Source organism: Lonchura striata, chromosome 31, assembly GCF_050655825.1.
Source record: "Lonchura striata isolate lonStrDom1 chromosome 31, ASM5065582v1, whole genome shotgun sequence".
Taxonomy (NCBI): Eukaryota; Metazoa; Chordata; class Aves; order Passeriformes; family Estrildidae; genus Lonchura; species Lonchura striata.
This window is the reverse complement of record NC_140733.1, coordinates 5,317,598-5,329,317: the sequence shown is the minus strand read 5'-3', so window position 1 is coordinate 5,329,317 and position 11,720 is coordinate 5,317,598. Positions and strand designations below refer to the sequence as shown.

The 11,720-nt window shown below is 49.0% G+C and overlaps 1 protein-coding gene across 5 annotated transcripts in view; it reads left to right on the top strand.

Annotated features, from left to right (window-relative positions):
* Positions 1-327: 327 nt before the first annotated feature.
* WDR13 (WD repeat domain 13) overlaps positions 328-11,720 on the top strand; it is a 27,196-nt gene continuing 15,803 nt past the window's right edge. For all 5 annotated transcript variants that reach the window (XM_085563709.1, XM_077789752.2, XM_085563712.1 and 2 more), the window contains exons 1-3: positions 328-436; positions 525-592; positions 10,940-11,171. In XM_085563709.1, coding sequence (XP_085419835.1) covers positions 552-592; positions 10,940-11,171 — 273 coding nt within the window. In that variant the 5' untranslated portion in view covers positions 328-436; positions 525-551. The remainder of the gene's footprint in view (positions 437-524; positions 593-10,939; positions 11,172-11,720) is intronic.

Here is an 11,720-nt window from a genome sequence, read left to right as displayed (position 1 = left end):
CTCGGAGGCACCGCGATCCCCCCGGGGTCCCCCCAAAACGCTCCGGGGACCCTCCTGGGACCCCCGGCCCGCTGCCGTAAAGCGCAGCGCTCGTCCCGCTGCCTTGTCGCAAATTCAGCGGGCGGGAAAACCCGGCCGCGGGCGGAGCGGCCACGCGCTCGCCACGCCCCTTTTTGTGCGGCCACCCAATCAGCGTCCGCCCCTGAAAGGCGGGCTTCATCGGGGAGCCCAAAAGCCACGCCCCGTTTCCCCAAAACCAACCAATCACATCGAAGGCCACGCCCCCCTCCCGCGCCCTCCGGCCTCAGGGCGACGCTCGCCGCCATTTGGGCGCCAGGCGGTGCCGCGGCAACTTCGGCTCGGGCCCGGCCGCGCTCCCCCGGCCCAGCCGCGGCCCCGCGGAGCTCCTCAGGCGGAGGTGGAGTGGGACGCGCAGGTAGGACCGCCCCGATGAGCTTTTTTGCGGTTTTCCCCGCTTTTTTCCCCGTTTTCCCCCTCAGCTCACGCCGTTGTTCCCTCAACAGGGTCCCCCCGCTGCGGCCGCGGCCGCCATGGCCGCCGTGTGGCAGCAGGTGCTCGCCGTGGACGCGCGGTGAGCTCGGGGTGGGGTTTTTTTGGGAGGGTTTTCGACACCTGGGGGGGTTTTTTGGGGAGGGGGATGCTCCTACCTGGATGCGGAATTTTGGAGGTACTCGGGGCACCTTTTTGGGGGATTGTCACACCTGCGCCCATTTTAGGGTGGAATTTGTCTGGTTTTGGGTAAGAATTAACGCATTCCTCGCTTGCTTCACCTGTCCCAGATGTGTGACCTGCCACCCCCCACAGGTGCCCCAGTTCCGCATCCCTGGGTCCATTTTGGGGTGGAATTTCTCTGGTTTTCTGTCGAATTAAACCAATTTCTCACCTGTCTCAACTGTCTCAGGTGTGCAGCATAATGCACACCACAGGTGCCCCAGTTCTGCACACCTGGGCGTATTTTGTGTTGAATTTTTCTGCTTTTGTGTAGAATTAGCCCCATTTTTCACCTGTGGAAAAAATGACGGGAGACAAGTCCATTCTATAATGTCCACAAGTCTCAGTTTATTCCAAGCACACATGTACAGTTATACCCGTTATAATGAAGCTCATGCATATTGCAAAATTTAAGCTCATCATTGGTGTATGAAAAACAGGTCAATCCCGCCTTTGGAGCTTTCTAAGCTTGCTTTGTTTTGCCTTACATTTATCTTTTTACTGACCATTCTACTGTTGGGAACCAGCTTACTCAAGGACATAAGATATTATTGCTACATCTGCTATTGCTGCACTGTGCAATTTTCAGCTGCTGCTTCACTAACTGCACGTAGTCGTGTCCTTTCTCACGAAGACATTCATCCACAAAACTCTCCACATTTCCCCCGTTTTTGTTTTGGACCATTAAGTTAGTTGTCCACATCTTGTGAATCATGCGTTCCACCAGTTTCTGAAGACAGTTAAACAGGCAGGGCAAGATCAGCAAGAGTAATAAAACAACAATCGAGATTCCCACTACATACATAATAAAAGTTCTTAGCCAAGGACCGATTCCTAAGCTTTTAAGCCATTCTTCTATCCCCAGACCATCTTCTTCTTTTAGTTGATGAAGGCCCTGTTGTAGTTCTTTAATCTTAGCATGTATTGATACAGAATGATCAGAGAGATTCATGCAACACATTCCTTCAGATTCCTCACATCCATGTCCCTGGGCTAACAACAAAAAATCAATGGCTGCTCTGTTCTGCAGTACAGCATGATTTACACTTTGTACATCCATAGCAAGCATAGCTAAAACCTCTGATGTTTTGTTAAGTTCATCTTTAGCCCAGCATCCCAAATATTTTCTCTGGGCTGATTAAATTGTATTAGTGCACAACAAAGATTAGTCAAAAGAACAAGATAGATTATCTACCTTATCGCACTCATGAGTTCTTCTGCTTGAATTTTAATTATAATGTCTGCACATATTTAATAAGCTTATCTAATTCTATGTCTGGATTTCCTACTACTGGTTTTCCTAAATAAGATCTTATAGATACCTTCACTTGCTTTTGACACCTTGTTGATAAAATTTTTGAATTTGCCTGCCTAATTAATCTATCACAAGTGTGTTCTGCTTCTCACCTATAAAAAGCTAATATCTTTTGTTCTGGCGCTTCAAATAACTGCAAAGCTATTGCAACTCCTAAGCCTGTGTCTCGTATTAAATCTCTCTGCCAAGAATCTCCTTGTTTTCAAAAATCACAGTGTTTACACCAAAACTGTCGTTTTAAAAACACTTTATCTTCCCAGTACGTTTGTCCACAACCCCCACAAACAAAAGCAATCCAACTGTGACAATTAAAATTCCCACAACTACGACACTCAGGATTCTTTGGTCCCGGAATATGAACAGTCTATAAAGCCTCAATAGCTGTAAGAATTGCCAGAAAAGTTGACTCTGAAGGCAAAAATTGATCAATCACTGGGGAAAGTCCTCTTATCTCTTGAAGAATAATTCCCACTGTGCAAATCAGCTTCTCTTCAATTCTCCTCTGGTCCTGATCCGTCAGGAGGGCTGAGACGGATCATCCAAAGCACCCAGAGTGAACCTGTAGGGGTGGAAACACAAAGATATCCCCTTCCCCAGTATAGGACCTTTGCTGGGTTCTGCCAAATACCTGTTTTAGGGTCCCTATACCTGACCCATACTTCTTTGCCCTTTTTACTCATTTCTTTTTGTCCATAATGTACCATTGCAGGTGGTGCCTCTGAATCCCCAAATACACACAAATGATTAAGAACAAAGAGCACCTTCATTAGGTTTTCCTGAACATCTCCAAACTCCCTATGTTTTTCCAAGTATCTCTTCAAAGTTCCATTTGCCCTTTCTACAATTGCTTGTCCAGTGGGAGAATGTGCTATTCCTGTAATGTGCTTAATTCCCCATGATTTTAAAAATCTATTCACCCTGCCACCAATGTATGCAGGACCATTGTCTGTCTAGATCTGCTTTGGCACTCCCATTACTGCAAAAAAACTACACAAATGCCTTATAACATGTAATGCTTTTTCTCCAGCTTGAGCTGTTGCCCAGATATATTTACTATATGTAACTATAGTAACATGAACATATTTCAGAAGACCAAAGCTATTTACATGAGTAACATCCATCTGCCAGAGTTCATTAGATGAAAGACCTCGTGGGTTAACTCCCCATCCCATGCCATGACCCCCATTATGATGACTACAGATAGGACAAGCTCTCACTATAGCAGTGGCATCTGCATGGGATATTCCAAACTCCCGTTGTAACCCTTTTGCGTTCTGATGAAACATAGAATGTGCCTCCCTAGCAAGCATTTGCCCTGATAAAGGAGAAGTTTGAGTCACTGTGACGAGCTTATCTGCCCGAGCATTACCCTCTCTTAAACCAATTTCCCATTTGTGACTTCTTATATGGATGATAGCATAAGGATGTTCTTGGATTTTTACTGCACAGTTCAAATAGTCTCTGATTTTGTACTTCCTCGATAGCAGCATCCTCTATTCTTTCCACGACACCAACTACATACAAGGAGTCTGTAACAATATTCAAAGGCCCCTTCAGGACTGTCAGAGCCCAAACCACAGCTGCTAACTCCAAGGTCTGAAGGGTATCTGAGTCATTTGCAGTGAGAATTTCATGATTCCAGACTCCCTGCTCCTGCCATGTAATTGCTGCTGTTCTTGACCTCTTCCCTGCATCTGTGTATGCCGTTAATGCACCAGGAATCGGCTCCTTTTCTCACTGTGGCCGAACCATCCAACTCAATTTTCCAATCCACTGTAATGGAGGATTTTTAATACTTTCAGTTATGACAGCACCTCCTACTCCTAACAAAGCTTCCTGCAGTTCTTCACTATTGACCAAATACCATTGTAAAGAGTCCTTTTTCATAGGAATCTGTATTAGTTCAGGCTCTCGCCCATCAACCTGCAAAATTCTCTCACGACCCCGTTTTATCAAAGCTGCTAACAGTTCAATTTTTTGAATTCAAGTTTTTGTTTGCTGAAGTGGAGGGGATAGCCATTCCAACACCCTTATCTCCCCCGTTTTTGTTTCTAGCTGTGTTAAAGCCCCCAGCAAATGTTTTTCACCACACCATATAGTGAGATTAAGTGGGATTCCCAGTATTCGCCGCTGTACACGACCCTGAACCACACAGTCTGTAATCTGCTGAAGAGTTCTTTTCTGCTGAGGATTAAGGGCCACTGGTGCCGTTGGGTCTGTGCCCTTCAATAAGGGTCTAAGAGAATCCAACAGTTCATTTGGAAGGCCCACTATAAGTTTAAGCCATTGTAAATCACCTAGTAATTTCTGAGCATCGTTTAAAGTAACAATCTGTGTTTTCAGTTCTAATTTCTGAGGCATTACCAAGCTTTGAGACAATGTCCATCCCAAATATTTCCAAGGAGAAGTTAACTGTATTTTCTCTGGGGCCACAACAAGCTTAAAACGTCCCAGCAAATTTTGTACATGTTTAACCTGTTGACTCGTAAATGACTTGGGGTGAGCAATCAAAATATCATCCATATAGTGATAAATAATAGCTTGTGGCCACTGTTGCCTCAATGGTTGTAATGCAGAATCCACGTAAAGTTGACACAAAGTGTGACTGTTGTGCATCCCCTGAGGTAAAACTGTCTATTTAAATTACTGATCTGGACTTTATTCAGAGCTGGCAAGGTAAATGCGAAGCGTTTTGCATTCCTGTCATGCAAAGCTATTGTAAAAAAGCATCTTTGAGATCTATTATCAATAGAGGCCATCCTTCAGGTAACATTGCTGGGTTAGGCAGTCCTGGCTGTAGTGCACCCATTGGCTCCATCTGTTTATTATCCTCTCATAAGTCATGCGATATTTCCCTGACTTTTTCTTTATCACAAAGATAGGGGTATTCCAAGGACTTGTAGATAATTTCAGATGCCCTTGTTGATATTGTTCAGTAACCAAGGCATGAGCATGTTGCAGACTTTCCCTTTTTAAAGGCCATTGCTTTACCCATATAGGCTCATCACTTTTCCAAGTTATGGGAATCGGGAAAGTCCAAGCAATGGCTATTATCCCAAAGGGTGCTCATTTGTCAGGACAACCCCTAACTGTGCCAAAATGTCTCACCCAATTAGGCATTGCACCGTAGGTGGTAACTGAACAACAGAAAATATCGCTTTTATGACTTTACCATCTATTGAGACAGTAAGAGGTGGCGAGCGACTTGCAAGAGTTAAACCTCCAACTCCTGTTACTGCTGTAGCAGCTGGCTGTAAGGGCCAATGTGCAGGCCAACACTGTGGTGCAATAATACTTGAATCAGCACCCGTGTCCAGCAAACCTGTCAGCATGCATTTTTGTCCCTTATACTCTAACAAAACCTCTTTTCTTGGCCTGTCATTCAGATCCAAAGTGAGTCAAGCCTCCTGTAGATCCAAATCCATCTCCTCCACGGCTTTTCCGTGAGAATACAGCTTTAGTAACTTGCTCCAGAGGAACTAATTGAGCAATCCTTTATCCTTTATTAATCCGAATAGGAGGAAATGGAGTATAATCATAATTTCACCAGTATAGTCTGCATCAATGACACCAGGCAGCACAAATAATCCAAGCATAGAGGCTGATGATCTTCCCAATAACAAAGCTCCCATTGTCCTGCCCTCGATTATAACAGGTCCATTAACTCCAGTGGGGACCTTCTGCGGCTGTGGTGTCATTAAAGTCACTTCTACTGTGGCTGCCGAGTCCATCCCGAGGCTCTCTCTTGTGGCTGGACGCAAGGTGTCCTGTTGGACAAGCTGGAGCAGCTATTTGTGTCGGAGCGCGGCTGCTCTTGTTCGCGCTGTTTCGGGCGTTTCCCGGTCTCCTCTTACAGGCAGCAATGTTATGAGTATCCGATTTGCATTTAGGACACCATATTCCAGCAGCAGAGCATTCTCGCCGAACGTGTCCTGTCCCTCCACATCAGAAACATCTCATACGACTGCCGTAAATATTTCCCTGGGTTGCTACTGACGCTTGGAGGGGTGCAAGAGCAGCTAACACCTGTGTCTGTGAAGCTTTTGCCTGCTCTTTTAACTCCTCCCCCAGCTCTTTAATAGCTTTAATTAAAAATGCCTGCTGCCCCGTTGGTATAGTAGCCATCCTCTCTAATGCATCTTCTATAGTCCAATTAGCTCCTAATGTGTTTAACACACTTCTTGTAGAAGCATTACAATTTTGCAAAGCACACTGCTTCAATAATGATCCACGCATAAACTCAGGCACTCCAGCTCTCTCTATTGCTGCCGCTGCCTTATCAATAAATGCTCCAAAAGTCTCATCCTTTCCTTGTTTAATTCCCATATACGCTGGCAAACCTCCCGGGTCTTTCACCTTATCTATAGCCCTTCGAGCCAGTCGCATTGCCTCTCGACACTTCTCAGGTCCTAGCATAGCTTGTGCCTCAGTGCGAAAATATGCTCCTAAGCCCATCAATTCATCCATAGTTACTCCATGAAGAGGATCTCCAGGCTGCCTTTGTATAGCTACAGCTTCATTAACTTCTGCCTGCCAGTGTGCACCAAACAAAAGCCTCTGATGTGGCGAGAAAATCAGCTTAGCAAGACTTCTACAATCTCCTGGTAGCAATATATTAGTACTCCAAACATAATCCAATATCTGCCTAGCCGGTTCACTAGTAACTCCAAATTGACTCCCTGTAGCTCGTAATTCTGACAATTCCCAATCTAAGGGTGTGATCTGAGCTGTTAACCCTCCGCCTGCCTGCTGCTGAAAAATTACAGGACAAGCTGGTTCCGCTGCTAGCTCCAAAGCCTGCCCATCTCCTTTGTCCAGCTCCTCTCTTGCCAAAGTCGCCCAAACTTCCCTCCGTTCCCTGGCCAGAGCCTCCGTTAGGTCAGACTCTGCCCTAGGGGTCGGTTTACTGACAGACAAACTTTGACAAACCGGCGATCTCTGTTCTGGGGGGGCTGAAGGAGCCGTGGGCTCACAACGCGACTCTGTTTCTGTGTCCTCAGAAACAGGTCGCAATGGAGGTAACTCCACTGTAGACACAGCAGGTGGCATGGAAACACCAGGCAACCAATCCTCCCCGCTAAAACCTCTATTCTTTAGTGCAGAAGTTTGTTCAGCAGCTTTCTTTTCTGCCTGATGTTGCAACAACTCATTGTCAACTACCTTCCACCACTTTCCCACCTTTTTAGCCTTCTTATCATCATCTAAAACTTCCTCCCACAGTTTATCCCCGAACTTACGCCACTCAGACAACTCATGTACTGTATGAGGATTTACAAAGAACCCCTTAGAATACCCATATGCTAACAACCCTGGCAGATCTTTTTGCAAATCAATGCCTTTAATCTGCCTTTTCTGCAAGAACGCAGTAAATAAATCATATGCTGCTTGCCTCTCCATACCGATATTGCCAGCGCTGTTGCAGCCCTCCGAGGTCGTCGGCAGCACGTATCGGCCAGGCTTGCCTCTGCAGTCACCTGGGGCACGGTGCACTCTATTTCAATTCAGCACTTTTGCCCTCCTGGCTGCATCAGGACCCGAAATCTTTTTGGTCATTCCACCGTGGCGCCCATCACGTCGATCGGGTCACCATTTTGTGGAAAAAATGACGGGAGACAAGTCCATTCTATAATGTCAACAAGTCTCAGTTTATTCCGAGCACACATGTACAGTTATACCCGTTATAATGAAGCTCATGCATATTGCAAAATTTAAGCTCATCATTGGTGTATCAAAACCAGGTCAGCCCCGCCTTTGGAGCTTTCTAAGCTTGCTTTGTTTTCCCTTACATTTATTTTTTTGCTGAACATTCTACTGTTGAGAACCAGCTTAGCCAAGGACATAAGATATTATTGCTACATCTGCTATTGCTGCACTATGCAATTTTCAGCTGCTGCTTCACTAACTGCACGTAGTCGTGTCCTTCCTCACGAAGCCATTCATCCACAAAACTCTCCACACTCACCTGTGTCCCTCACCTGTGTCTCCTGTCCCACCTGTGCAGGTGTGCAGGGCACTACACGCCGCAGATCTGCACACCTGGGTCTGGTTTTGGGTGGATTTTTTCTTTTTTTGGGTAGCAGTAACCCCGTTTCTCACCTGTCCCTCACCTGTTTCTCACCCATTTCTCACCTGTCTCACCCGGCAGGTACGCGGCATACCGCACGCTGCAGCTCTGCACACCTGGGTGTGTTTTTGGGTGGAATTTCCCTGATTTTGGGTAGCATCAACCCCGTTTCTCACCTGTCCCTCACCTGGCAGGTATGCTGTGTAACACACAGCACAGCTCTGCACACCTGGGTCTATTTTTGGGTGGAATTTCTCTGATTTTGGGTAGCACTAACCCCATTTCTCACCTGTCCCTCACCCAGCAGGTACACAGCGTACCGCACGCTGCAGCTCTGCACACCTTGGTCTGGTTTTGGGTGGAATTTCTCTGATTTTGGGTAGAAATAACCCCATTTCTCACCTATCCCTCACCTATGCAGGTACACGGCGTACCGCACGCCGCAGCTCTGCACACCTGGGTCTATTTTTGGGTGGAATTTCTCTGATTTTGGGTAGAATTAACCCAATTTCTCACCTGTCTCTCGCCCTTGTTTCCTGTCCCATCTGCACAGGTACACAGTGTACCGCACGCCGCAGTTCTGCACACCTGGGTCTGGTTTTGGGTGGAATTTCTCTGATTTTGGGTAGAAATAACCCCATTTCTCACCTGTCCCTCACCTGGCAGATATGCGGCGTACCACCCACTGCAGTTCTGCACACCTGGGTCTGGTTTTGGGTGGAATTTTTCTGATTTTGGGTAGCATCAACCCCATTTCTCACCTGTCCCTCACCTGGCAGGTATGCTGTGTACCGCACGCTGCAGTTTTGCACACCTGGGTCTATTTTTGGGTGGAATTTCTCTGATTTTGGGTAGAAATAACCCCATTTCTCACCTGTCCCACCTGGCAGATATGCGGCGTACCGCACGCCGCAGCTCTGCACACCTGGGTCTATTTTTGGGTGGAATTTCCCTGGTTTTGGGTAGAGTTAACCCCGTTTCTCACCTGTGTCTCACCCGGCAGGTACGCAGCGTACCGCACGCCAGGGTCTGGTTTTGGGTGGAATTTCTCTGATTTTGGGTAGCACTAACCCCATTTCTCCCCTGTTCCTCACCTAAGCAAGTACACGGTGTACCGCACGCCGCAGCTGTGCACACCTGGGTCTATTTTTGGGTGGAATTTCTCTGATTTTGGGTAGCATTAACCCCATTTCTCACCTGTCCCTCACCTGTCCCTCACCCAGCAGGTACGCAGCGTACCGCACACCGCAGCTCTGCACACCTGGGTGTATTTTTGTGTGGAATTTTTCTGATTTTGGGTAGCATCAACCCCGTTTCTCACCTGTCCCTCACCCGGCAGGTATGCTGTGTAACACACAGCACAGCTCTGCACACCTGGGTCTATTTTTGGGTGGAATTTCCCTGGTTTTGGGTAGCATCAACCCTGTTTCTCACCTGTCCCTCACCTGTGCAGGTACACAGCGTACCGCACGCTGCAGTTCTGCACACCTTGGTCTGGTTTTGGGTGGAATTTTTCTGATTTTGGGTAGAAATAACCCCATTTCTCACCTGTCCCTCACCCGGCAGGTACACAGCGTACCGCACGTCGCAGCTCTGCACACCTGGGTGTATTTTTGGGTGGAATTTCCCTGATTTTGGGTAGCATCAACCCCATTTCTCACCTGTCCCTCACCTGTGCCGGTACACAGCGTACCGCACGCCGCAGTTCTGCACACCTGGGTGTGTTTTTGGGTGGAATTTCTCTGATTTTGGGTAGAAATAACCCCATTTCTCACCTGTCCCTCACCTGTGCAGGTACACAGCGTACCGCACGCTGCAGTTCTGCACACCTTGGTCTGGTTTTGGGTGGAATTTCCCTGATTTTGGGTAGCATCAACCCCATTTCTCACCTGTCCCTCACCCAGCAGGTACGCGGCGTACCGCACGCTGCAGTTCTGCACACCTGGGTGTATTTTTGGGTGGAATTTCCCTGGTTTTGGGTAGAAATAACCCCATTTCTCACCTGTCTCTCACCCTTGTTTCCTGTCCCATCTGCACAGGTACACAGTGTACCGCACGCCGCAGTTCTGCACACCTGGGTCTGGTTTTGGGTGGAATTTCTCTGATTTTGGGTAGAAATAACCCCATTTCTCACCTGTCCCACCTGGCAGATATGCGGCGTACCACCCACTGCAGTTCTGCACACCTGGGTGTATTTTTGGGTGGAATTTCCCTGATTTTGGGTAGCATTAACCCAATTTCTCACCTGTCCCTCACCTGGCAGGTACACAGCGTACCGCACACCGCAGCTCTGCACACCTGGGTCTATTTTTGGGTGGAATTTCCCTGGTTTTGGGTAGCACTGACCCCGTTTCTCACCTGTCCCTCACCCGGCAGGTACACAGCGTACCGCACGCTGCAGTTTTGCACACCTGGGTGTATTTTTGGGTGGAATTTTTCTGATTTTGGGTAAAATTAACCACGTTTCTCACCTGTCCCTCACCTGGCAGGTACACAGCGTACTGCACGCTGCAGTTCTGCACACCTGGGTCTGTTTTTGGGTGGAATTTCCCTGGTTTTGGGTAGCACTAACCCCGTTTCTCACCTGTCCCTCACCTGGCAGGTACACAGCGTACTGCACGCTGCAGTTCTGCACACCTGGGTGTATTTTTGGGTGGAATTTCCCTGGTTTTGGGTAGAATTAACCCCGTTTCTCACCTGTCCCTCACCCAGCAGGTATGCGGTGTACCGCACGCCGCAGTTCTGCACACCTGGGTCTGGTTTTGTGTGGAATTTCCCTGGTTTTGGGTAGCACTAACCCCATTTCTCACCTGTCCCTCACCCGGCAGGTACGCGGCGTACCGCACGCCGCAGCTGCCGCAGTTCCGCACGCAGTACGTGCGGCGGCGCTCGCAGCTGCTGCGGGAGCGGGCGCAGGGCGGGCACCTGGCCGGGGAGGCGCGGCGCTGGTACCTGCGGCTGCGGGCGCGGCTCCTGGCGCAGCGCTACGGCGCCCTGTCCGAGCCGGGCAGCTGCCGCAGCGCCCTGCGGGCCAGCCGGACCACGCTGGACCGCATGGAGGTACCTGGGCACACCTGGACACACCTGGGCACACGTGGGGCACACCTGGGATACACCTGGGTACACCTTGGATACACCTGAGTACACCTGGGATACACCTGGGAACACCTGGGCACACCTGGGATACACCTGGGATACACCTGGACACACCTGGGGCAGCTGCCGCAGCGCCCTGCGGGCCAGCCGGACCACGCTGGACCGCATGGAGGTACCTGGGCACACCTGGGAACACCTGGGGTACACCTGGTGAGGTTTGGGGCACACCTGAGTACACCTGGGTACACCTGGGATACACCTGGGCACACCTGGACACACCTGGGGTACACCTGGTGAGGTTTGGGGCACACCTGGGTACACCTGGGTACACCTGGGCACACCTGCGGTACACCTGGGTACACCTTGGATACACCTGAGTACACCTGGGATACACCTGGGCACACCTGGGGCAGCTGCCGCAGCGCCCTGCGGGCCAGCCGGACCACGCTGGACTGCATGGAGGTACCTGGGAACACCTGGGGTACACCTGGTGAGGTTTGGGGCACACCTGAG